The sequence below is a fragment of the Chanos chanos genome, chromosome 5 (assembly GCF_902362185.1).
Source record: "Chanos chanos chromosome 5, fChaCha1.1, whole genome shotgun sequence".
Lineage (NCBI taxonomy): Eukaryota > Metazoa > Chordata > Actinopteri > Gonorynchiformes > Chanidae > Chanos > Chanos chanos.
This window is the reverse complement of record NC_044499.1, coordinates 30,542,846-30,566,564: the sequence shown is the minus strand read 5'-3', so window position 1 is coordinate 30,566,564 and position 23,719 is coordinate 30,542,846. Positions and strand designations below refer to the sequence as shown.

General features: G+C 43.9%; 1 protein-coding gene across 3 annotated transcripts in view; it reads left to right on the top strand.

Annotated features, from left to right (window-relative positions):
• Positions 1-23,719, top strand: part of LOC115811928 (zinc finger MIZ domain-containing protein 1) — a 106,465-nt gene that overhangs the window by 79,845 nt on the left and 2,901 nt on the right. Inside the window, exons 6-18 of one of the 3 annotated variants that reach the window (XM_030774349.1) lie at positions 16,660-16,795; positions 17,333-17,447; positions 18,183-18,400; positions 18,852-19,050; positions 19,563-19,829; positions 20,042-20,215; positions 20,309-20,383; positions 20,609-20,777; positions 21,509-21,650; positions 22,017-22,227; positions 22,704-22,809; positions 23,121-23,281; positions 23,626-23,693. In XM_030774349.1, the coding sequence (XP_030630209.1) occupies positions 16,660-16,795; positions 17,333-17,447; positions 18,183-18,400; positions 18,852-19,050; positions 19,563-19,829; positions 20,042-20,215; positions 20,309-20,383; positions 20,609-20,777; positions 21,509-21,650; positions 22,017-22,227; positions 22,704-22,809; positions 23,121-23,281; positions 23,626-23,693 (2,041 nt within the window). Of the gene's footprint in view, positions 1-16,659; positions 16,796-17,332; positions 17,448-18,182; positions 18,401-18,851; positions 19,051-19,544; positions 19,830-20,041; positions 20,216-20,308; positions 20,384-20,608; positions 20,778-21,508; positions 21,651-22,016; positions 22,228-22,703; positions 22,810-23,120; positions 23,282-23,625; positions 23,694-23,719 lie in introns of all 3 variants that reach the window. The other 2 variants (XM_030774348.1, XM_030774347.1) reach the window with 2 other exon arrangements.

Sequence of the window (23,719 nt, the reverse complement as noted above, 5' to 3'; positions counted from 1 at the left end):
GCCTGACAGAAGGTTCAATAAAGCAGAAAGCGAATAAAGATGTGGGGCAGTGAAAGGCAGTGGGTATGGAGCAGGCTATGCTGAGGCCGCTAGGGGGAAAAAAAAGAAAGAAAGGGTGATTTGTTGCTATCGCCTGTCTTGATTTAAGAGGAAAATCCACTGGCAGCCACGGGAAATAGGACTGTGTATGGAACACTGAATGGCAGCATGCAGACAAGGCCAGAGGCTTTGGAACTACGTCAGAATCTTTGTTTTAGAACATCCCTGGTTCTTACCTTCTACTTCTGATATAACATAATGGAGTAGCCATTAACAAATGAACAATTGTGAACATTAACAATTATTCATTGAGTGAATGGTTAAGTTTTCAACAGTTTTCCTCTTCTTTCAGCATTAGTTCAGATGCTATGAATCTTTCACTACACAGCCCCATCTATCCACCCCGTGTATGAAGCTCCTACTCCATCTTTTACACCCTACACCTTTATTGGCTGTCAGCTCTTCGCCTTTCTCTTTTATGGGTTTGTGAAAGATAATCCGTTGGGCTGCAATAATTTCCCGCTCCAGCAATCACTGGGAAAGTAGTGAACAAGATCTGAGTTCAGACAGCACCCAAGCTGCATTTCATACCTAATTATGCACATGAACGAGTATTCTGAATGGTTAAATCGAGAGACTTTTTTTCTCTCTCGCTCTTTCTCTCTCTTCCTGTCTGTTCTGGACAATGTCCAGAATTCCTCTGCAAGAGCTGTACTCAACTTGCTCTCGAAGACTTCTGGAACATCAGCTCCAGAACAGCAGCCATACTCTGCTTAGGGTGGAGTCCCGGTAGTTCTCTTGCAAAGAGGGACTGAGTCACATGACTGACATGGGATGAAGACATGGTGTTTGCTGATTCTCAGAGAACTCTGATAGTCATTATTTTCAATTCGGTGGTTTGATTTTAAATCTGATTCTCCAGACAAGCAAATCAGCATGTGGACAAAACCAGTCACACAGACTAGTCAGGAACAATGAAGGTTTGGCAGTGCTTGGTGCTGGACTGAACTGTTTGATTAAAAGTCCTCAGGGATGTTAACTGTGTTTGCCAGCTGTCTTGAGAATGACACAAAATGGACAAGTTTAGTGACAGTTCAGGTCAGTGGAGCTCTGAGAGTGTGTGTGTGTGTGTGTGTGTGTGTGTGTGTGTGTGTGTTTCACACTGTTTACCCCATGGTAGAGGAGACTGATCTGAATGGAAATGTTATACATCTAAAGACTTAATCAAATCTGGAAAACTGTCACAGCATACAAAAAAACAATCATCAAGTGGGTCTCATATGATGTGTTCTTTTCAAAGTAATTTATAAGCTGTGAAGTCTTGAGCTGTGTATCTAAATGGTACATTTGTGTGTGTGTGTGTGTGTGTGTGTGTGTGTGTGTGTGCGTGTGTGTGTCTGTGTGTGTTTGCATATGGCACTGTTGTCAAAGCAGAACATTTTTGGTTCCTTCAGGGCAAAGTGTCATCTGCTGCCCCCACCCGAAAAAAAAACATTGGCCATCCTCTATTAATGGACATGTCCATTTACCCCTCTGATAGAATTATGGTACAGTCTACCATGACTGTTAGCCTTCCACTGCTTTAATCATGGCTTTTCCTCTGTGGGGTGGAGTGGCACATTCCAGATCACTTATGCTTCAGTAAAAACACAGAATTCCTCTGTAGTTCCTGTGGGGAAACTTCATTTGTTTAGGACAGACAATAGGTAATGATCAGAGTTCTCTTGTGAAAGTTTTCAGACTAATAAAATATGTAAATCTTAAATGTGTAAATCTTTATCTTAAATGATTTCAGTCATTTTATGCAGCCAAAATCAGTGATACATCTCCAGCCCAATGCACAAGGCTGCTACCTACTTGAGAAGCATGTATGTGTTCTTGTTATTTGTTTGATTTAAACTGATTTTAGAGTATTGCTAAAGGAAAAAAAGTCTCACATGGTTTTCAACTAGTTGAAGCATGAGCAGGTGCTGAGGAATGTGAAACGTCTGCTGCTGCTGTCTCTCTCTCTCTCTCTCTCTCTCTCTCTCTCTCTCTCTGCAAATGAGAAGCAATTCATTAGTCAGGAAAGAGCGGAAAAGCTATTCTTCAAGGACTCTTAAAAGTGTGTTTTTGACATGCTGCAAAGGATGGAACACTCAGGCATTTCAGCAACTTTTTTTTCCTCTGGACAACGTGTTTGCTTTTCTAGTGATATGTAGTGGTCTTTCTAGTTTCCCAGTACGTGATGTAACAAACACTTATGAAAATTAAAAGTGCAGTGCACATCAGAAGCTCTTTGACATCGGTTTAGGTTTAATTGCCTTAGACTCAACTGTTGAGCCAGACTGAAATTGTTTCTTTTTCTACACGAACAACAGACATTTTTTTTTGGATGGCCTTTTGGATTCCAAAGGTAGATGTTTAAATATGAATTTTCATCTGACATTTTATTCATTAAATGCTTCTTAGATACTTGGCTATTTTTTGAACTGGCAGTGAAGGGACGCTTGGTGCTCATTTTGTCAGTTCTCAGACCTTACATACACACACATTTGTTTGTGTTTTCAATCACAAAATAGGAATACTTTTGTGCTGGTCGTAAACTCGCAGACGGACATGCTGTCAGTGAACTGCAGAGAAGAATCTAATCGTGCACAGAGCAGCCAAATCCACACACAAAACCTCCAAGTCTGTCATTTTCCCCAAGAGCTTTCCCCCACCACGCTCCCTATGCTCTCTCTCTCACTCTCCCTCTCTCTCTCTCTGTCTCTCTCACTCTCCCTCTCTCTCTCTCTCCGCTGCTCTCTCTCTCTCTCTGTCTCTCTCACTCTCCCTCTCTCTCTCTCTCCGCTGCTCTCTCTTTCTCTTCGTCTTTCTGAGAAGTAACTGATAGTTTAGTTGTGGCTTTTCCCTAAATCGAAAATAACATGGAGGTCGACAAACATTGTTGGTGGCCTAGCCCAAATGTGAGCCTCACTCAAGGATTTGGCCGCAGTTCAACAGACTGTCTGTGTGCACAAAGCTCCACTTAGCATGGGGCGGACACTGAGAGAGAGAGAGTCTGTCATAGGCCACGAACAACTGAAGTGGCCTGAGAATGAGAAAAGGCTTGCGGTGCTGTCTCTATGCTCTTGGTCGCTTTGTCTGGGCAAAATATGGATTTTTTTTTATTTGTTTAGTATTATTGTTTATATCTTAAAAAAGCTACAAAAAATTCGCCTTGTGATTGTGGACGATGATCTGTTAATCATGATGGGGAAATTATTTTGCTTGGTGTTGGATTTTTAGATTTACTCAAGAATCTCTAGTGGTTTTAATTTTTATAGTTTGGGTTTGATTACTGTGCAACAGAGTGCAGGCTGTCTCTCTCATTTTTTGCTGGGGGGGGGGGGTGTGATTTGTTTCTCCTGAAAAGGTAGCCAAGTCACTGACTGTAATTATTTCATTACAAGGAGACTTATTAGAGTACATTTGAACACTCTAAAATACAACACTGTCTGCAAACATGGTCAGTCGCATTACAACAGGGCTCACTTTGATGAAAAATGATTATCTCTTAAGTGTCAGCAGATCATTTGTCATGGAAACTGTGGTGTTGTGAAATCGCCCACCATCCCCTACCCCCCACCCCTCACTTCCCAACACCTTCCCCTCTCAGTGCGGAGAGAAGCTCTGCTGTGGTGGGGAGGCCTGCGTCTGCCTGGGACAGGAATGCTGTGGACAGGTTGTAAATACAATGTTGGCCGGTCTGGTTTTTGCCAGCTCTGCTCACTCTCACACACAGGCTGCAGAGTGCCCCACAGTCAGCAGTGACAGATGACTACTGATCATAAACTATAAATCACTCGCTCGCCGCGCTCTGGCCTGTGCCGTTACACGTCCTGACAGAAGGGGTCAGGTAGACGGGCAGGCCACATTAGACACGTTCAGTCCTGTCTGGAGGCTTGGGAGTCCTTGGATTTGTCTGTCTGGCTCAGTTCCCTCTTCCGTGGTCCCTGTACTGTGTGTACTGTGGGTGTATTAATTGATAACTGGGATTAATTTAAAAAACACTGCTGAATGAAGAAACCACAGTCCTCTTCATAAGAAATGCATTACAGACAATTCATTTAAAACTCTTCATTTATATGTGCCTCTTAATAATAATAATAATCATAACATTATTATTATTATTGATGTTGTTGTTGTTGTGGTGGTGGTGGTGGTTATTGCTGTTGATGTTCCTTAGCAAATGATTTCATAGATATGGTAGAAAATAGGTTATGACTGTTAATATGAGTAAGAAGCTTATTAAAAGCCTAATTATAGTTCTTAATACAACAGTTACATTGTCATTATAAACACAGCTGTTAATTGTGAAGGCGGTAGGTCTTGCTTACTAGCCAGTTGATTTAATTGATATCTGCCAGCTAATTTTTGTTCTTTTACTCCGCTAATGAAAGCATAATATTGACTTGCCCTTAGGGCTGGTAGGCCTTCTGTTTGACATTATTTATGTAATGATACTAGCTCCTCTTAGCAAGAGACAAATGTGCCCTAATGTCCAGAGCACGCACACACACACACATACACACACACACACACATACACACATACACACATACACATGCACACATACTCACACACATACACACACAGGCAAACACATCCTCCTCGCAGTCTTCCTAGACCCTTTAATTAGCATGGCTAGTTTGATGGATTAAGTCACCGGTCAGTGTAGACACTGGGGTAAAATTAGCGCTTTATCCAGCGACACGGAGCTCTGTCTGTCCCAGGTTTTTTTTTTTTTTTTTCCCTGGGCTTGCTGTAGTGTCGTCACTGAACAGATTGTGGTCTGAGAATGAACAGCTATCAGGGTCTTCTTTTCTCTGCTAACATGGGCTGGAGCCAAAACCCAAGCACATTAGACACCTCCCCTCTCCTCTCAAAGTTTGAAATGTGAGCCGCCTGCCTTTGCTTCTGTCTTTCTTTCTTTTTTCTGTTTTCCCTCCTCCTTCCTCCCTCCCTCCCTCCCTCCCTCCCTCCCTCCCTCCCTCTTCTCCCTTCTGGCAAAGTGGCTTTGCTTGCTTGTGTGTGTGTATGTCTCTGTGTGATGTGTTTATTGGGAGTTCAGGCAATGGATCACTAAACTGAAATAGACGATACATCAATAACGAAACTGCCGACTTTCAGAGGTGAGAAGATAAGCATTTGATATTCTGTCTGTTTCCCCTCCCCTCTCTCTCTCTCTTTCTTCTTCTCCACCCACCTCTCACTCTCTCTCTCCCTCTCTTTTTTCATTTGAACCGGGGCACTCCAGAGGCATGGCTTTATGTTTTGTTGCACAGACGTTTGTGACAAGAGTTGCCTCTCTCACTCCTCTCTCCTGCCTGTTACTGGCGTGTGAAGTCTGTTTTCCCTTTATCTAAAGCTCAGCTGCTCTTTCTTTCTCTCTCTCTCTCTCTCTCTCTCTGTGTCTCCTGAGCTTTCTCTGCCTGAGTGCATGGAGGCCGGTGGCAAGTGCTGTGTGAGCCCATTAGCGATGAATCCATCTGCGATTGGTCTGGCCTGAGAAACCCCAAGATCTGCCGTGAATAATTGATGTTCATTGTGCAGTCACTGGACAAGCAGGCATTAGGGGAGAGGAGAAAAACAAGCAAGGGTAGCTGGAGAGAGGGAGAGAGAGAGAGAGAGATGGAATAGCTAGCAGCTTGCAGTGCTTGACTGATGACTGTCACCATTTGCTGTGTTTTTTCTCCTGCGTGACAGATCTCTCTTCAGTAATGGGTGTTGAGACACGTGAGCTCATTTTGAGCCGTGCAGAGACAGAGATGAGACCAACTGAGACAGAGTCAGACTGACAGGAACATAAATGAGATGGGGGTGACATTTTGGGGGGAAAATAAGATAAAGAGTTGCTAGGTTGCTCTGCATTGCCATGAATAGAAGCAGGCTGTAAGCCATCAAACAGGGGCAGACAGAACAGACACTGGGGTGGGGAGGGGGGTGGGAGGGGGATGATGGGAGTTGTAGTGAATTCACACTGTGGGAGACTGGAGTAGTTTTTTTTTTTTTTCTTTTTTTAACGGGGTGAAAGAGTTGGGCAACTCGACTGGTGTCTCGTTTCGCTTCAGATGACAGAGTTGTAATAGCTCACTTCACTCCTGACCCAGTTATAAGAATCAAGTCACAGAGCTGACCTACCTGAAGCAACATTTCCACTCTCTTCAATGAGCCATGTCCCATAAGCCAACATCTTGGCCACACAGTGGTGTCTACTCGCCAAAGTGTCTCTCTGGATTCTTCAGGAACAGAAAAGCCCTTCAAAAAGCATTGCAAGTGCCACTGCTGTTTGTCAATGGACAATCTGTGTGAAAAGTCGTCGACTAATGCTTACAGGCTGACGACAGGGAGGCGTCTCTGAGGAGGGAGGTATAGAAGCGCGTTCTCTGTCTGAGTAAGTTTTCTGCAGGAGTGCAAAATTTTTACCAGCTTTATATCAAGGGCCATGTGTATTAGGGCCAATGGAATGCTTGAAAATTCCTCTCCACAGGAAATCCACCTAGCTGTCTGTGAAGAAGAGCAGAACAGGTGGTTAAAAAGAAAAGAGGGTGAAATATCTCTAGCCAAAATGCCATTAGTGTGGCCTTACACAATAGAGCACTGCCGTAACACCCCCCCACCCCACCCCATGAGCATGGATCTTTGCTTTTGTAATTCCACAGCACACACTCCTCTAATTGGTGTTTTTGGAAGTCATTCTCTCTCTCTCTCTCTCTCTCTCTCTCTCTCGCTTACTTCTGTTTTGCAGAGTAAGTGGACATGCTAAGACAAGACGTTTATACTCAGCTATGACACCACACTGTGTGGTTGCACCCTTTTCATTAATATGTTTTGTTTGAGATATGAATGAAATGATTGTTGTCTCTGTTCAGATGTTTCTCTTTTTTCTTTTTCTTCTTCTTTTTTTTTCTTTCGGAGTTCCACGCACGCCCTTCAGCCTGTCCTCTTCAGAAACTCATGATTCAATTCACAACAAATAAACAAGAAAAAGAAAAAAAAATTATCAGTCATCATATGTTGATACCCTGTGAAGGTGGGGTTTCCATTTTGTGGTTCTTTTGAGATTGTGTTAATCTGGAAGCCTTTCTCATGCTGCTAGGCATCAGAGACTGAACCTTCTACCCTCCGTCACTCAGTCTGTCACAGGATGACACAAATGTCTCCCACTTCACTAGAGTACCTCACTTAAGCTCCTGAAGAGAAAAGCAACACTGTTCACAAAACTCTGCAATGGTTCCCCCTGTGACGCTGGTCTGCAGATCCTCTTAGGAGAATTGTTCTGTGGAGAAAAGCGGTGCTGCATGCTTGCTTTGTAAGGCAACACAGCTAATGTGAAGGCCATTTACTGTATGTGTTTGATCATCAACAGGATAATTAAATGAATCACTCTGGTTTCAGAAAACATGTTAGATTTGTTTGATATGCAGTGCAAGAGAACAGAAGAATTGGCAGATTTGTACGGTGACATGATAAAACATTCACATTCTGTGATGAGGTGCTGGGATTATATTGTAGTTGTTTTACCAAAAAAATACATATTTTTTACCCCGTTTGCTAAATTAGGTTAGCAAACACATGTCAAACGGAGGAACTCCACTAAATTTGTCAATAGTTTAATGTACCACTAGGTTCTCCTCAGTCGTTTTTTTTAATGATCGTGTTTGGGCTTGCTCGTCTGTGTAGCCTGTTGTCTCTGCAATAACTTAACGTTGGTCCCCAACGTGTAAAAACTTGAATTGATCTAGACCGGCTGTTGAATCATCCTACACAGGCCCACAATGGGTTTGGCAATTTTCCCCTCCAAAAATCACTTCATCTTTTCATCACAGAGAATTAAGCAACACGATTAGAGTATTGTGTAGTGTGTTGATGAGCATCTTTTTAGCTAATCTCATGTCTGATTAACCTAAACTTAGCCCGTGATGGATAGTTTGGAATATGGCTTCTTTTTTATAGCACGAATCATTCATTCAATTACGCTCAACCAAAACAAACAAAAAAACCCTCTTCATTAGCTGTTGGAGTGTGTTTACTTTAGCCTAGTTTGGTTGGGAAAACCCCTGCTTGTCTTTTTTTTTTTTCTCTCTCTCTGGGCGTTTATTAGGGTGCATGGGCTGCGCTTGCCAGTTTGACAGATCCTTTTTGGCTTGGCTTGTACAACAGAATGTCAAATCAATATCTTATGTTGAATGGAAGTGATGTAGGTGGTTTAATAGTGTTATGTTGGCAGCTTGACAGAGCTGCTTGACACTTGCTTGTGCTTAAGTGGAGAGGTTGTTGCTACTTGCCGGTCAGCGTTAAAGCTTTAGCATTAGCGATGTTAGCTAGTCATGCAGAGCACTCATGTAGAGTCAGAGCTCTGTTCGTCAAGCGAGAGAGCTCTTTTACTGTTTCTAATCATATTCCCCAAGCCCAGGCTTACTGGTTAGCAGTCACACATGTAGGTGTTTGTGAGGGTGAAGCACAGGGGCACCGTAAGGCGGGGAGAGTTAGGCCAATTCCAAGGGCCCAGCACTAACGGGGGCCTTCATAGAACACCGTTAATAACACTATTAAGGTTTGGGGGGTCCAATATTATATTCTCTCATAGGGCCCAAAATTTTCAGCGGTGCCCCTGGTGTCAGATGACAGTTCATGTCTTGCTCAAACGTTCAAAAGCAGAAATACATCTAAATAGTAGCTTAAGGGTATTATTCTTAATGAAACCTGAAGGATGTGGACAATGGTCTTTATGAAGTTTTTCGGTTCTTTGCATTCAAGTATTCTCTAGGTACATAGTGTAGAGGTATCTGTGATTACAGCTGTTAGTATCCTTATCAGCTCCCAACAAACTATTAACGGACTCAGTGTGAAATGTTGTGTTGTCGCTCTGTAATGAAGTCTTTCTTTATTAACAAAAGTCCTCAGTGTTTCTCAGTGCTCGAATTAGTGTAGCTCTCTCTCTCTCTCTCTCTCTCTCTCCCTCTCTCTCTCTCTCCCCGTGCCATTTCACACTTTTATCCAGATACACATTCGCTGTGGCCAGTCCTACAGTAAGATTCACTAACACCAAACACATCCCAACACCTGGGCTACTCCTGGGCTGCATGTCATGTGTTTGGCTTTTATTTTACCTCTGACTTATTTAACTATATATATCACACACACACACACAAAAATCTGTTCTCATACATACATACATACATACATATATATATATATCAAGAACAAACCTACACTCAGGCAAAAAGACTGACCGGGTCATCTGAGTCTCTCTGTATCTGTCTCTCTCTTTCTTTCTCTCTGTCTCTGTCTATCTCCTTCTCTCTCTTTCTTTCTCTCTGTCTCTCTCTTCAGCCACCCCTCCGCCTCTCTCCTCTCTCAGACTGCCTGACCCTCCTCCCCACTGGTACTGCTCTGAGAAAGAGAGAGAGAGAGAAAAAAAAACAACAGGCAGTTTTCCTGGAAGTGGTATGTGAGGTCAGGCGCACATTACAGGGTGGACACGCTGAGACAGACTGCTGTGCCCTGCACTTAAAACAGCAAACAATGCAGTTTAAACATAGTTTATGTACACATAGGTGAAAGGATTTCTTCTGAATCCTATGATCTGCTAGGAAGTGTTTGATAGATAGATAAATAAAATGCACAGTAAATCTAAACAGAAAGAAAGAAAGACAGACAGACAGATAGATAGATAGATAGATAGATAGATAGATAGATAGATAGATAGATAGATAGATAGATAGATAGATAGATGGATATTGGTTTCACTCTGTGATATTTATTAGTTTCACTCTGTGGTAGTTTTTGCTGATACTGTTGTCAGCATAAGGAGTCTGAGAAGACCTTGTCTCCAGACACTGTTTTTTCTACATTAGTAATACTCCTTCTGGGAGATGTCACCCTCAGGGATGTCACATAACTTTGACTCCTTCACAAATGTGTGTGTGTGCGCGACACCATTTGACTGTGTCAGTGAGCCCCTCCTCATTGCGTGTGGTGTGTGTGTTTGTTGTTGTCCTGCAGTGTATCTGAAGCGCTGTAATTAGTATTAGTGTAGACTGGAGCTTTAAGCCCTGTGCTTGTCTACTGATGCCTGTTGCTCGGGGTAACGGCCCGGGCTTCCTTAAGTGACCCTCCCATAAAATGCTAACACCAGTAAGCTGAACATGCAAACACACATACAAACAAACATATTTGCACACACTCTGAGACATGAGACACCCAGTTCACATAACACACACACACACGTACACACATAAACACACACACACACACAAACACAAACACACACACACTTATTAGAGCCTAGGTACTTAGGTACTTATTCAGTTCTATAACATATAATAAAGGTTTCAGAACTCGTCACCTAAATGGGATGTGGAGGAAGTACTTCTTCTCTTCTTAAGGTAGTTGAAACATGTCTCCTAAGAGCATTGATTAGGTAAAGTAAAATGGTTTAGATAAAATTCAAAACAGTTTTATCTGAAACATTTTGTGTTTATGTCATTTAAACACTCATGTGAGAGAGCAGGAGGGAGTCCAGATTCTAAATCAGCTTACAACACATACAGGGCAAGATGTTCATGAACAGACTGAAGACTGAATTTAGGTTTGGGAGTGGGGGTAGGGGTGGGAGATTTTGGACTGTGGAGGGAATTAAATCTCTATGGGAGGGAGGCAGGGGGAGTGGTTGGAGTTTTTGGAGTGTTTCACCTGCTGGCTTGAAAGGAGCACTGTGTTGAATCCTGTCCAGAGTGTGGTTAGTGAAGTGCTTTACAGTGCGTTTGCCAATGGCAGCTTGTTTGGTCACTGCCCCGGCCTACATGCTGTGAGGGCATGAGAGGGTGAGACGTACACTGACCTACTTGGGACGGTTCAGTCAAACAGATAATGGCCCTCTTATCTACAGTGGAGAACATATACACACTGCATTTCTTTTGTTTCTTCTCATCTGTTTTAACAGGAAACAGGACATAACATTATGTTCATCAGAATAACTAATAAAACAACAGTATGAGGTAAAATGAAAGTAATTGTGTGTGTGTGTGTGTGTGTGTGTGTGTGTGTGTGTGTGTGTGTGTGTGTGTGAGTGAGTGTGTGTGTGTGTGTGTGTGTGTGTGTGTGTGTGTGTGTGTGTGAGATGAAACTTGGAATATTGGGATGAAATTTGCTAGTCTAAAAGTGATTGAAATGAGGTCACTCTTATCTGTAATAGACCGCTCCCATCAGTACAGAAATGTTTCACTACAGGAAAGGAAGTGATTCCTCTAAATGGTTTTGTATTCAGTGGCATTATTACTGTTTTGAGAGAATAGAAACCATGCCAGGGAGGTGTACCCCACACCACAACGGAGCAGCCAGAACCCGTCGCCGTGGGAACCGAGCGCCCATGACTGTGGCTCACCTCTGGCATGTGCCACATATGCCAGCGTTTGCTTTTCCAGGACAGGGTGAAAGATGACTCACTGGACCGTATGACTTCCTCTGCCTGGTTCTGGAGACCACTGCCTGTGTTCTTTTGCACCACTTTGCTCACAAACATGTGTTTTTTTTGGGGTGCAATAGAAAGTCTATATACTGCAACCTGACCGCAGTGCTTCTCTCGCAGTGCTTCTCTCGTCAGATTGGCCTTGATGAAACTGCTTCCTCATGCCCTAAATTGATATTTGCATTTGACTGATTCAGAGTTGCTCATGTGTTTTGCGTCGGATATTTAACCAGTAACCTTGGAAACCAAAATGTAGGTTGATTAGGCCTACGCAGCATATTTATAGGTAACCCTAATCACAATGGGACATAAATTGCTTAATTAACTCAAGAGCCGCACCTGCTTTCAATATACTTTGCCTGCTTGTGTTTCCTTTATTTTGGTGGCTACCTGTCCAGACGCTGTCCTGTTTTTTTTTTTTAATGAGCGTGTGATCCACAGCACTGAATTAACACTCTGACACAAGCCTCACCGCAGCTCATCTCACCGCCATCTGTCAGGCCGTGACGTTCAACACGGGACGTTAAAACGGCAACCAACATCCGGCAAATCCTGCCCTTTTTTTTTTTTTTTTTTCTTTTCTCCCCCTGCAGCGTTCGTTTGCTCTGCTGCATATGCCGCGGGCTGCGGTCAGCGCGTCCTGGCGCCGGTCCAGGTCCAGTTCTCCGGCCAGATCGTCGTACCATGACACTGCGGCTGTGTGGGCAGGAAAAGGCTGCGTTTAAGACCAGCCACACTGAAATGACCCAGAAACACTGCCACACTGCCAGACTTCTAAGTGCTTACAGAGAGAGAGTGAGAGAGAGAGAGAGAGAGAGACAGGGAGAGAGTTAAGACTATGTCTTTGAAGGATATACACACACACACACACAAATATACAGACACCCACAAACGGGCACACACTCTTCAGAGCACCTTGTAGTTCTTGTGGAACAGGACAAAATGTTTTCAAAAGCTCTTTTTTTTCAGTGCATGCTGGTCCCAAACCCTCAGCAGAGAGTAAAACGAGTGTTGCAGTGTGAGTGGGAGCAGATGGACAGTGGTGGATAACATAGATTGACTGATATTGACATTGGGTAGATATTGATTGAGTGTGCGGACTGTAGCAGGTTTAGCCTTCATTAGCCATGCAAGCTAATCTTAAGCATTGGCCAAAATCACAAATCACACGCTGTATGGTGTAGTACACAACAATGTACTCAGGAGAGAGAGAGAAAAAGCCAAGAGAACATGTGTAGGGTATAGTGGTGGACGACACACACGCACACGCACACACACACACACACAGGGCTCAAACCACACCCATCACACTTCTTATATTCTCGAATTGGCACAGACAGATTATGTGTGGCATCTGGCTAAAGACAAAGAGGCTTTTGATGCCAAGCAGGAGGGCATGTGTGCCAAGGCTGTGCCTGCCAGAGAGATGCCACCGAGGCCGGGTTGATTTATGAGCTCCTGCCTGGGCTGCTATATCCATCCTGTTTTCTACTTCTTTTTTTTGTTTTTTTTTTTGTGGAGGAAGATGTGTTGCAGCAAGTACGGTAGTCAGGGGGATATGAGGTGTTGGAATTTTTTTCTTTATAAATTTTCTGTGTGCTGGTTGCATAAGAACAGGACTCTCTAGAAACTGCTTAAACAAATAAGAGAATTTTGAAGAATGCTGTGCTAAGGTGCTGTAAGTTGCCATGGCGATGGCTTGACAGACAAGTACTCTGTAAGTGTTGTTTTGAATGACATGTGGCCTGCAGGATACCTCTGACACAGCAGTACAGACGACCATGTCCTGATTCTTTGTGTTCTTTTGGCTTTAAAATAACTAATGTTATACCACTGACCAGAGGTCCTCAGAAGCCTACTGGTCTAAGATTGATATCACCTTCTTCAATGAACAAACAAACAAAAAACAAACAAACAAAAAAACCCCACAAATTCATGAGTTTTTTAGTCAGGTAAGTCAGCTGTTTATTGCCGTGAGAGCAAGGGTGTGTGGGTGTGTGTGTGTGTGTGTGTGTCCAGTGGACTGAGACCATAAAGGAGCAGGTGCCTGTTAAAAAGAAGAACAGGAGGGTAGGGGTAGAGATTGTGAGAGAGAGGGAAAACAGAATCCCTTAGCATCTGCCATACCTGCTGCTACGCAAAATCAGCCAGTGTACAAAGACAGTGTGTGTGTGTGTGTGTGTGTGTGTGTGTATCTGGATGTACTGTCTCCGAGGAACATTCACTGAATACTTTAACCCTTCTGGCTCTCAACACACACACACATACACAACAACTAGCAATATTTATATCTATAACTATCACACACTCTGTCAATGCACAGCTGGAGAATGTCAAGTTAACACAGAAAAGAACACTCTATCTGTCTATCTGTCTATCTATCTATCTATCTATCTATCTATCTATCTATCTATCTATCTATCTATCTATCTATCTATCTGTCTGTCTGTCTATCTGACTGTCCCTGAGCTGACTGCCTCTCTGGTGACATAACTGTGTCTCTGACATGACTGTGTATATGGTGGATGTGTTTCTGAGCTGACTTTTTCTCTGACGTGACTGTCTCTGAACTGACTGTATCTCTGACATGACTGTGTCTCTGACATGACTGTCTATGGTGGATGTGTCTCTGACGTGACTGTCCCTGAGCTGACTGTGTCTCTGGTGACATGACTGTGTCTTCGACGTGACTGTCTCTGAGCTGACTGTGTCTACAATGGCTTTCTCTTTGCTGTGACTGTGTCTCTGGTGACTGTGTGTCTGTGGTGACTGTTTCTCTGACATGACTGTGTGTCTGAGGTGACTGTTTCTGACATGGCTGTGTCTCTGACATGACTGTCTCTAAGGTAACTATGTCTCTGAGGTGACTTTGTCTGCAATGGCTTTCTCTTTGCTGTGACTGTGTCTCTGGTGACTGTGTCCCTGAGGTGAATGTGACTATGGTGGCTTTCTCTTTGCTGTGACTGTGTCTCTGAGATGACTGTGTCTGGAGGGAACACTGTTTTAATGAGGGGATAGGCTGTTGTGTATGGTAGAACAGGGTGGAATCAATTTCCCCCGAAATTGTCTGCCTCACTCTGTTGTTATTCACACACAGAACTGGCATTTCTCTCTCTCTCTCTCTCTCTCTCTCTCTCTCTCTCTCTCTCTCTCTCTCTCTCTCTATCTCTCTCTCTCTCTCTCTCTCCCTCTCTCTGTGCTGTGCATTGGCAGTGTTGGCTCTGTCTCCATGGGCAGTGTGCAGAGCTGTGAGAGTGTGAAATGTTGATGTAGTGCTGCTTGCTGATCATTCAGAGTTCTACCCTGTGGACACTGAGCAGATAAACTGTCCAAGGCACCCCATGTTTGTGTTGCTGTGTGTGTGTGTGTGTGTGCGTGCGTGCATGTGTGTGTGTGAGAGTGAGAGTGCATGTGCATGAGTGTATTCATGCCCATATGTGTGCCCATGCAACAGACAGAGAAAGATTGCAGCACACAGTCAAACACAGGATTACAGAGTCTGTTTGTAATTGTCTGTGTCTGTGTATGTAACACACTCCCCATTGGACAGAAGCACATCATACAAATATCAGTCCTAATTGAGCTGTACTTGGCTCCAGGCTCCAGACAGAAAAGAGCGAAGTCTCCATTAGTCAGATAGTGTTTTATCAGGGCTGGAGAGCCCTCAGACGCAGCGTGGAGCAACAACGGGGTCTTTCCATTAGTTCTGATGGGGGCTGGAAAGATCTCTCATCTTTGTAGTGAAGGGTATGCGAGACAGAGCTGGTCAGTCGTGTAACTGGAGTCAGTCTCCCTCATCCAAGTCTAATCAGTTCCCTGAAGTGCAGCACAGCATGTGAATGTGTGTGTGTGTGTGTGTGTGTGTGTGTGTGTGTGTGTGTGTGTGTGTGTGTGTGTGTGCGCGTCTGTGTCTGTGTCTGTGTGTTGGCACCTGTTATGCTAACGCAGAGAATGAAAGGTTTAGGTTCACTGTCTGTGTTCATTTGTTTTTTAAAGATAGAGAGAAAGAGAGGGATTTAGGGGGAGAGAGAGAGAAAAAAGAGAGGGAGAGAGAGCCAGGAGGGAGAGATGGAAGTGGAGGGAGAGAAAAGAGAAAAGGAGGGGGAATACTCCTACCATCTGTACAGTTCTTTTGTATTCTGCTGCTTGTCCTCTCTGGGAGGGAGTCTGCTGTGCTCAGTGTTCAAATGAAATCGAGAACAGCCTTCTGGGCCAAGATGTTCCACCTTCAGGAGCTCTAATGTGTGTGTGTGTGTGTATGTGTGTGTGTGTGTGTGTGTGTGCGCGCGCGTGTGTCACTGTCAGTTTTATGGTGAGTGTGCACATTTGTCTGTGTGTGTGTGTGTGTGTGTGTGTGTGTGAGAGAGAGAGAGAGAGAGAGAGAGAGTCTGTATGTGTGAGTCTGTGTATGTATTTTGATGTATGTTGTACCTGTATGTGTACATGGCACAGCCATGCCAGAGATACATCTGTGTAGCCTTTTTATCTCCTCCTTCCTCACAGTGAAAAAGTGTGTTTTTTTCTGTTTTTCCATTTATCAGACAATATACCTCTTCTCCCTGCTCTCACTCCCTCTCCGACTCTCACCATCTTCCCTCACTGAGTAAATGGGAATGTTACTGTTGGTCAGTTTAGTTAATACATTGGTACTCTGCAGATAAAGGAATTCTTTACTCAGACTCCATCTGAAAGGTCAGAGTGAACTCTAGTGGTCAAATGAGAGTATTGCAATATGTCTATTGGTCAGTTAAGAACAATTTGGAGTATCTGGACAACTGACTGACTTTTGTTTTTGTCTGTCCAGACAAGTAGTGGTGCTGTGTGTTTGTGTGTGTGTCTGTATGTGTGTCCCTCTGTGTGTGTGTGTGTGTGTGTGTGTGTGTGTGTGTGTGTGTGTGTGTGTGTGTGTGTGTGTGTGTTGAGACACACAGAGACAAGCACTACAATCTTTATGTGGAAACCTTAGACTCTTATTGATGTATATTCAGATGTGTGTTTTTTCATTCTGTTAATGTGTGTGTGTGTGTGTGTGTGTGTGTGTGTGCGTGTGTGTGTGCATGCGTGCACGCATGCGTGTGTGCATGTGGTTCTGTGTCTGTGTGTGTGTCTGTGTGTGTGTGCAGCTCTCCTATCGTCTTGGTGTGAGGAGCTAGGCCGTCTTCTCCTGTTACGTCATCAGAAGAACCGACAGGGTGAAGCACCTGGCAAAGTCCCCATGCAGCCACCAATCAATTCTATGAAACCTTCACTCTCCCATGGGTCAGTATACACACATTCCGCATATACACACACCGATGCACACCAAACACACAAACTCACACACACACACACACACACACACACACACACACACAGAAAACTCACACTCCAACAAATATAACATGCATACAGCTCACAACACACAGACCACACACTCAGACACACAGCGACACACATCTCATACACACAGCATATACCATAAATCAGGCCTGTTTTCCTACTTGGCCCAGTGTGACTTTCTTGCTGCATCAAAAATAGCTCCAGTGTTTGTAAGCCACAGGTAACCAGCACATGCAATCCGGTGTTTCCCAACCCAACACTCAGAAAAGCATGTGAATCTTTCAGTATCCACATACTTCCCTCTGGTGGTTGTGTATTCTAAGCTGACTGACTGTGTCCTGGTTTATGAAACACTGTTTAACTGACACGTGTCCAGAACTGGGTTGGGTGCCACTTCTGTTGAACGATGTAATATAATATATTCATCTTACTTTTTTTTTTCTTCTTTAATTTTGAACGTTCTCTCTCTCTCTATAGTGATGGTTCTTTCCCTTATGACTCGGTACCATGGCAACAAAACACTAACCAAACACCTGGGTCGTTATCTGTGGTCACGACAGTCTGGGGTGTGACCAACACATCTCAGAGTCAGGTAAAGACACATACACACACACACATGCACAGACACACACACAAATTCACACGCATGTGCATATACACAGGCACACGCACATAGACACACTCACAGAGACACAGACACACACACACACGCATGCACATACAGACACGCACACTCACTCACATATAGTAGTCCGGCCTGTCTTGGCAGGGATTAAATGGTATTTGCTTTTCCTGCTTGGGGATAATGCATATGTTTTTCTGTCACCTCTTAAATTGTGTCATTTAGTAGACTATGATTACTCTACACTGTAAAAACCTATTTTCAATTTTTCCAACCTAAAGGTTTTGTAACCCATGCTACAAACTGAAAATAACTGTCTCTGTTCACAGTCGTAAGACTATGTGCATTCTACACCTTTCTTCTGCTTCCTTTCTTTCTTTCTCTCTCTCTCTCCCTTTCTTTCATTCTTTCTTCTCACACTGTCTTTATTTTTAATGTTTGTAATGTTTTTTTACATTAACCCTAATTGTCTAAATAGTGGTTGCTGGTTGCCTTGGTAACAGTAAATCATTAATCTGTTGACAGAACAAACAGTAAACTTCTGCATCATCGTGCCTCTTTTACTGAAATTCTGTGTAGACACTCTTCATTTAGTTTTGAACAAAAGCCATTACATACATGCATGTTTGAGTTCACTTCTTACAGATCAGTCAGAACCATTTTCTTATCCCCTGAACTGTCTGGGCTCTGTGTTTTTGCGGGCAGGTGCTGGGTAACCCCATGGCCAACGCCAACAACCATATGAACCCCAGTGGTAACCCCATGGCTCCAGGCATGTCTGCAGGAAACCCGGGTATGAACTCAGGCCAGTTTCCCGGCCAGCAGCAGCAGTTCGCATCCAAAGGGAATACCAACCAGCCCTATATGCAGCAAGGCGTGTATGGACGGCCCAGCTACCCCGGGGGAGGGGGCTACGGGAACAGGTCAGTGTCCCTGATGGACCTCATTGTGACTACCATCACACTCACGTTTAAACTCGGACAAATGAGGACTCTCTCTCTGGTGGTCTGATACATGGTCACTATATTTTGATAAGCCACTCAGTGGATGTGACTTTACTCTCAACGTGTGCATTAAACCCTGTAGGTTAGAATGGGGAAAGGAAGCCTCGCCCACTGAAGCATTTCTTCACTAAATTTCTAGTGTGCTTAAGCGTTGGCCCTCACAGACCATAATTTTAACCTCTCATTTATACAAAGAATTCAACCCTACTTTCAGTTCATGAACAAGAGCCTGTGTGCTCAGTAAAACAAATATTTGAGTCAGTTGAGTCATTAGTCCTGTACGGTCCTGTAACTGTGTATTTGCTGTATGTCTGTGTTTTATTTTAATGTAATGGTGTATTTACTGTATGTTTCTGTTTGGCTCGACCAGTTACCCCGGGGGTCCAAACACGCCCGGCGGCATGGGTATCCCTCCCCAATCCCGCCCCCCTTCCGATTTCAGCCAACCAGCCGCTGCCGCCGCCGCCGCAGCTGTTGCTGCGGCTGCTGCCACGGCAACTGCCACCGCCACGGCAACAGTGGCTGCCCTGCAGGAGACCCAGAACAAGGATATGAACCAGTATGGACCGGTAAGCCTTCTATAAGACCCATTAACTTGACCCACTGACCTATCCATCTAGTATACAAACATATACACAACGTTGGTTTTAGTATTGCCTTTTCTTTTCCAAGTTTCTGTGCTTTGATATTCATTTTAGTAAAATAGATGTTTACACATTCTTTAAAATTTACATAAATTGTATTAATGCTGTTAATTAGATAAATCTTTTAAGGAAATGTAATTACGATAATGAACATTTACACCACACCATCACTATCTGGCTGCTTTTGTTTATTTGCATAAAAATTGAATAAAAATGACGATCACATATATAATGGTTGTTAATTAGTTACTGGTAGTTCCTGTAATATTTAGCTGATTTATTGGTAAACATAGTTAATTTAGTGAGCGTTTTGCTCCCAGCGTTCGAGTCACAGGGATGGAGTCCCTCACTCAGGGCGGTACCAGTCATTCCCAGCATGCCTCACCAGGGCTAACCTGGCCTTGCCTTCTCTCTTACAGATGTGTTCCTCTTTCCAGATGGGACCAAACCAGCCGTATGGAGGCCAGTTCATGAACCAAGGCCCAAGGGGTCCACCTGCCCTCCCGGGAAACATGAACCCAGGCAACATGGGCGGGGGCATGAACGCGCCCAACATGACTGGCCCCATGGGTATGAACCAGCCCCGGGCCCAGGGGATGGGTCCGTTTGGGCCCCACGGACAGCGGATGCCCCAGCAGGGTTACCCTGGCCCCAGGCCTCAGTCCATGCCCATGCAGGGCATGAAAAGGTCCTATCCAGGGGAGGTGAGTGGAACTCCTACACTCACAAACTGCCAATAAAGCCCCCAACTCAGCATTCCCAGTGGGAATCGATTAAACGTTTAGGCTATTTGATAGAATTAACCTCCGATAAAAGAATAATAAATATTACAAATAAATAAATAAACTGTATATAAACTATATAGCATTGATAGATTCTTCTAGAACCTCACATCATGTCCTTTTCTTCTCCGCAGCCTACCTATGGAGGCCAGCAGTATGGACCAAACGGCCAGTTCCCCAACCAGCAGGGGGGACAGTACCCCAACCCCAATGCCTCAAGACCCCTTCCCTCTCCCAACTACCCTGGTCCAAGAATGCCAACCCAGCAGAACCCTGGCCAGTACCCGCCCATGGGCCAGTACTACAAGGTAAGTGTCTGTTGTCTAAATGCACGTGTCACATTCGCAGCTGCTGTTCTGATTGGATGAACTCACGACAGGCCTCGTATACTGTCTATCCAGCAGGAGCCTTTCAATGGGCAAAGTAATAACTTCTCTGGCGGTGGCTTCCAGTATAACCAAGGCAATATGAATGGGGTATGTATCTGCTGGAGCTTAGACGCCACAAAATAAGTTAGGAAGACCCTTACCAAATGTTGCTTTATGTGTGCGTTTTGTACAGTTTTCGGTTTGTGGCGTTGGGTTTTGTACGTGCTGACATTTCCTTTGCATCTTTGAGTTGTTGTCTGGGTTGTTTGTGCGTATTGTAATTTCCTTATACTATAAAATGTAATTATATTTGTATAACTGACTTTATTTCAGCCCCCCCGGCCGGTTGGTAACTACCCCCACTCTCCTGTGCCTGGCAACCCCACACCACCTATGACCCCAGGAAGTAGTATTCCACCATATCTGTCCCCAAACCAGGATGTCAAACCGCCCTTTCCACCAGACATCAAGCCAAACATGACTGCTCTTCCTCCACCTCCAGGTATGTCGGATTAAATTCATTCCAAAGTCTCCAGAGACAAGCCTGACTGGAGGAATTCCTGTTTGTTTATTTGTTTGTTTATTTGTTTGTTTAAATTAATGCTTTTTGCCTAAAGAAGTCTCATTAGTCTAGCTCAGAACCATTAGAAATCATACAGTTCTTTATGTTATTTTAAATATAATATAAAATATCACATAAGATCAAATTTATCATATGAAATAAAATGATATAAAATACTATTATCTAAAAATACATATATTAAATGTAGTTGATGTGAACTGGAGCATATTAGAATGGCCATCACAGTCTCTGTGGTTCTGCGTATAACCAAACCACTTAGCAAAAATATTTTTTTTTTGATGTGCACTTTATTGGTTTTCGATTCTGACATTTCACGATTCTTCCATCAAATTGTCTACTGGGATTTTTGTCTGTACGGACTGTTTTGGTGTTAACTGCGTAAGCGTGTGTCCTGAATGACTGTGAGTTTGACACACAGTCCTACTCCAGAGCTCCTGAATGACTCTCAAACTGACGGTAAAGAGCCTCTCACAGGCTTGTCTGACGTCTGTGTCCTCGTGTCGTCTGATTACTCATAGTGTCCACACAACATGTCAGCCGTCACAGCTCTTAAAATCAAAACATTACTCAGCAACTCCTTGCTGATAGTGAGCCATGTCCTCACCCCCTGTGTGTGTGTGTGTGTGTGTGTGTGTGTGTGTGTGTGACAGGTAACCCTAATGAGGAGCTGCGGCTGACCTTCCCTGTGAGGGACGGGGTGGTCCTGGAACCCTTCCGGCTGGAGCATAACCTGGCCGTCAGCAACCACGTCTTCCACTTACGGCCCTCCGTCCACCAGACCCTCATGTGGAGGTAGGGTCAGACCCCCCCTGACATGGCTACCAAACTCACTGAGTCAGAGGTGGTCGAATTACCTGACGTGTGGAGTTCAGTCTTAGCCAAAGAGCTCTGTTTAAAAAAGTGTTTCATGTTTTTCATTTTCCATTTTATTCACCCATGTGAAGATATTGTAGTTCAGCCACTAAATGAGGCTGACAAACTAGTATATGTTCATATTGCATCTTGAATATGAGCGTGTCATCATGAGAAGATATTTATTATAGTTTTTAGTATTATTTGACAATATTTTCATATATTTGTGTGGTTGTTGTTGGAGGGTGGTCCCTAAGAGTCCAGGGTTTAGGTGTAATGGGCATTGTGTCCTCTTCTGATTGGCAGGTCTGATCTGGAGCTCCAGTTTAAATGCTATCACCATGAAGACAGGCAGATGAGCACTAATTGGCCAGCCTCAGTGCAGGTCAGCGTCAATGCCACGCCCCTCACCATTGAGAGAGGAGACAATAAGACATCCCACAAGCCCCTTCACCTGAAACACGTCTGTCAGCCGGGGAGGAACACCATTCAAATTACTGTCACGGCCTGCTGCTGCGTGAGTACACACACACACCCACACACACACCTCAGAGAGCAGTCACTTTACACTTCAGTCAATAAAACATCCGTCCACAAGATGCTTGTAAGTCTCACTTTTGTGGCCTTTAAAGAGGCAGTCTTGGTCATACTGGAAAATGCCAGAAACTATCAAAGATGTTGTCAGCTATGCCACAGATAAATTATTGCAATGAAGAGACACTGGTGTTTGGATCAGACATAAAACTCCTTTTTTCTGCGTTAGTAGCTGATTGAGAGCTTGTGGTGATAACATAAAACTGTAAAGTTACTGAAGTTGTTTTCCTAAACAACACTTTGAGATGCTAACGGCAGCTTATTCGTCATTTCACATTCATGATGTGGTGTTGACATAGCAATGTATGACTCACTTTTAGGTCAGTGTTTGATTAATATAATGCTTGATGTCTCTCTCTCTCTCTCTCTCTCTCTCTCTCTCTGTCTTCTCCTGCGCAGTCACATCTGTTTGTGCTACAGCTGGTGCACAGGCCGTCTGTGCGCTCTGTTCTTCAGGGCCTGCTGAAGAAGAGGCTGCTGCCAGCAGAGCACTGCATCACCAAAGGTGCGCTCTTTCATCTCATACTTCTTCTTCTCCTCTACGCGGGTCATCTTCTTTTTCTCTCCCCCTCTGGGGTCTCCATGCCCCACTCTTTTCATCTTTTTATAGGTCACTTCATATGGATCAGTCCTCCTGCTTTAAGCTCCAGCGCTGTTTTCTTTCCTTTATCATTTCTCCAGCGGCCTCCTTTTTTGCCTCCTTTTTTGACCTATGTTATCCTTACTTTATTTCTTTTCCTCCTCCACCTCTTCACCTCACCATCTCTCTCTCTCTCTCTCTCTCTCTCTCTCTCTCTCTCTCTCTCTGTCCTACAGTGAAGAGGAATTTCAGCAGTGTGGCAGCGTCCTCTGGGAATGCCACTCTGAACAGTGAGGATGGAGTGGAGCAGACAGCCATTAAAGTTTCTCTCAAATGTCCCATCACCTTCCGCCGGATCCAGCTCCCAGCGCGGGGTCACGACTGTAAACATGTCCAGGTCAGGGCTCTGCCGTTGCCCAGAGTTTCCTCAGCCACATCATCTCATCAGAAACACAATCAGTTATAAACTATTAATTAATATTCAATTACTGACTGCAAATGAACTAACCACTAACATAATCAATTACTGTAACAATGAGAAGTCAACTCTATAGCCTAATCACAGTAAGGGGAAATATGGAACTATTAAGACATCAGTGCATTATCTGGAGAACTTATACAACCATACAAACACAGACATAGTTCTTTTTGAAGTAAAGAAAGGAAAAATAAGTAAATAAATAAATGTAATATTTTGTTTATTTACCAAGACGCTGACCATATATGGTGTTATATTTACAGTGCTTTGATTTGGAATCATATTTACAACTGAACTGTGAACGAGGAACGTGGCGATGTCCAGTATGCAAGTATGTAAAAATGATTTTTGTCATAT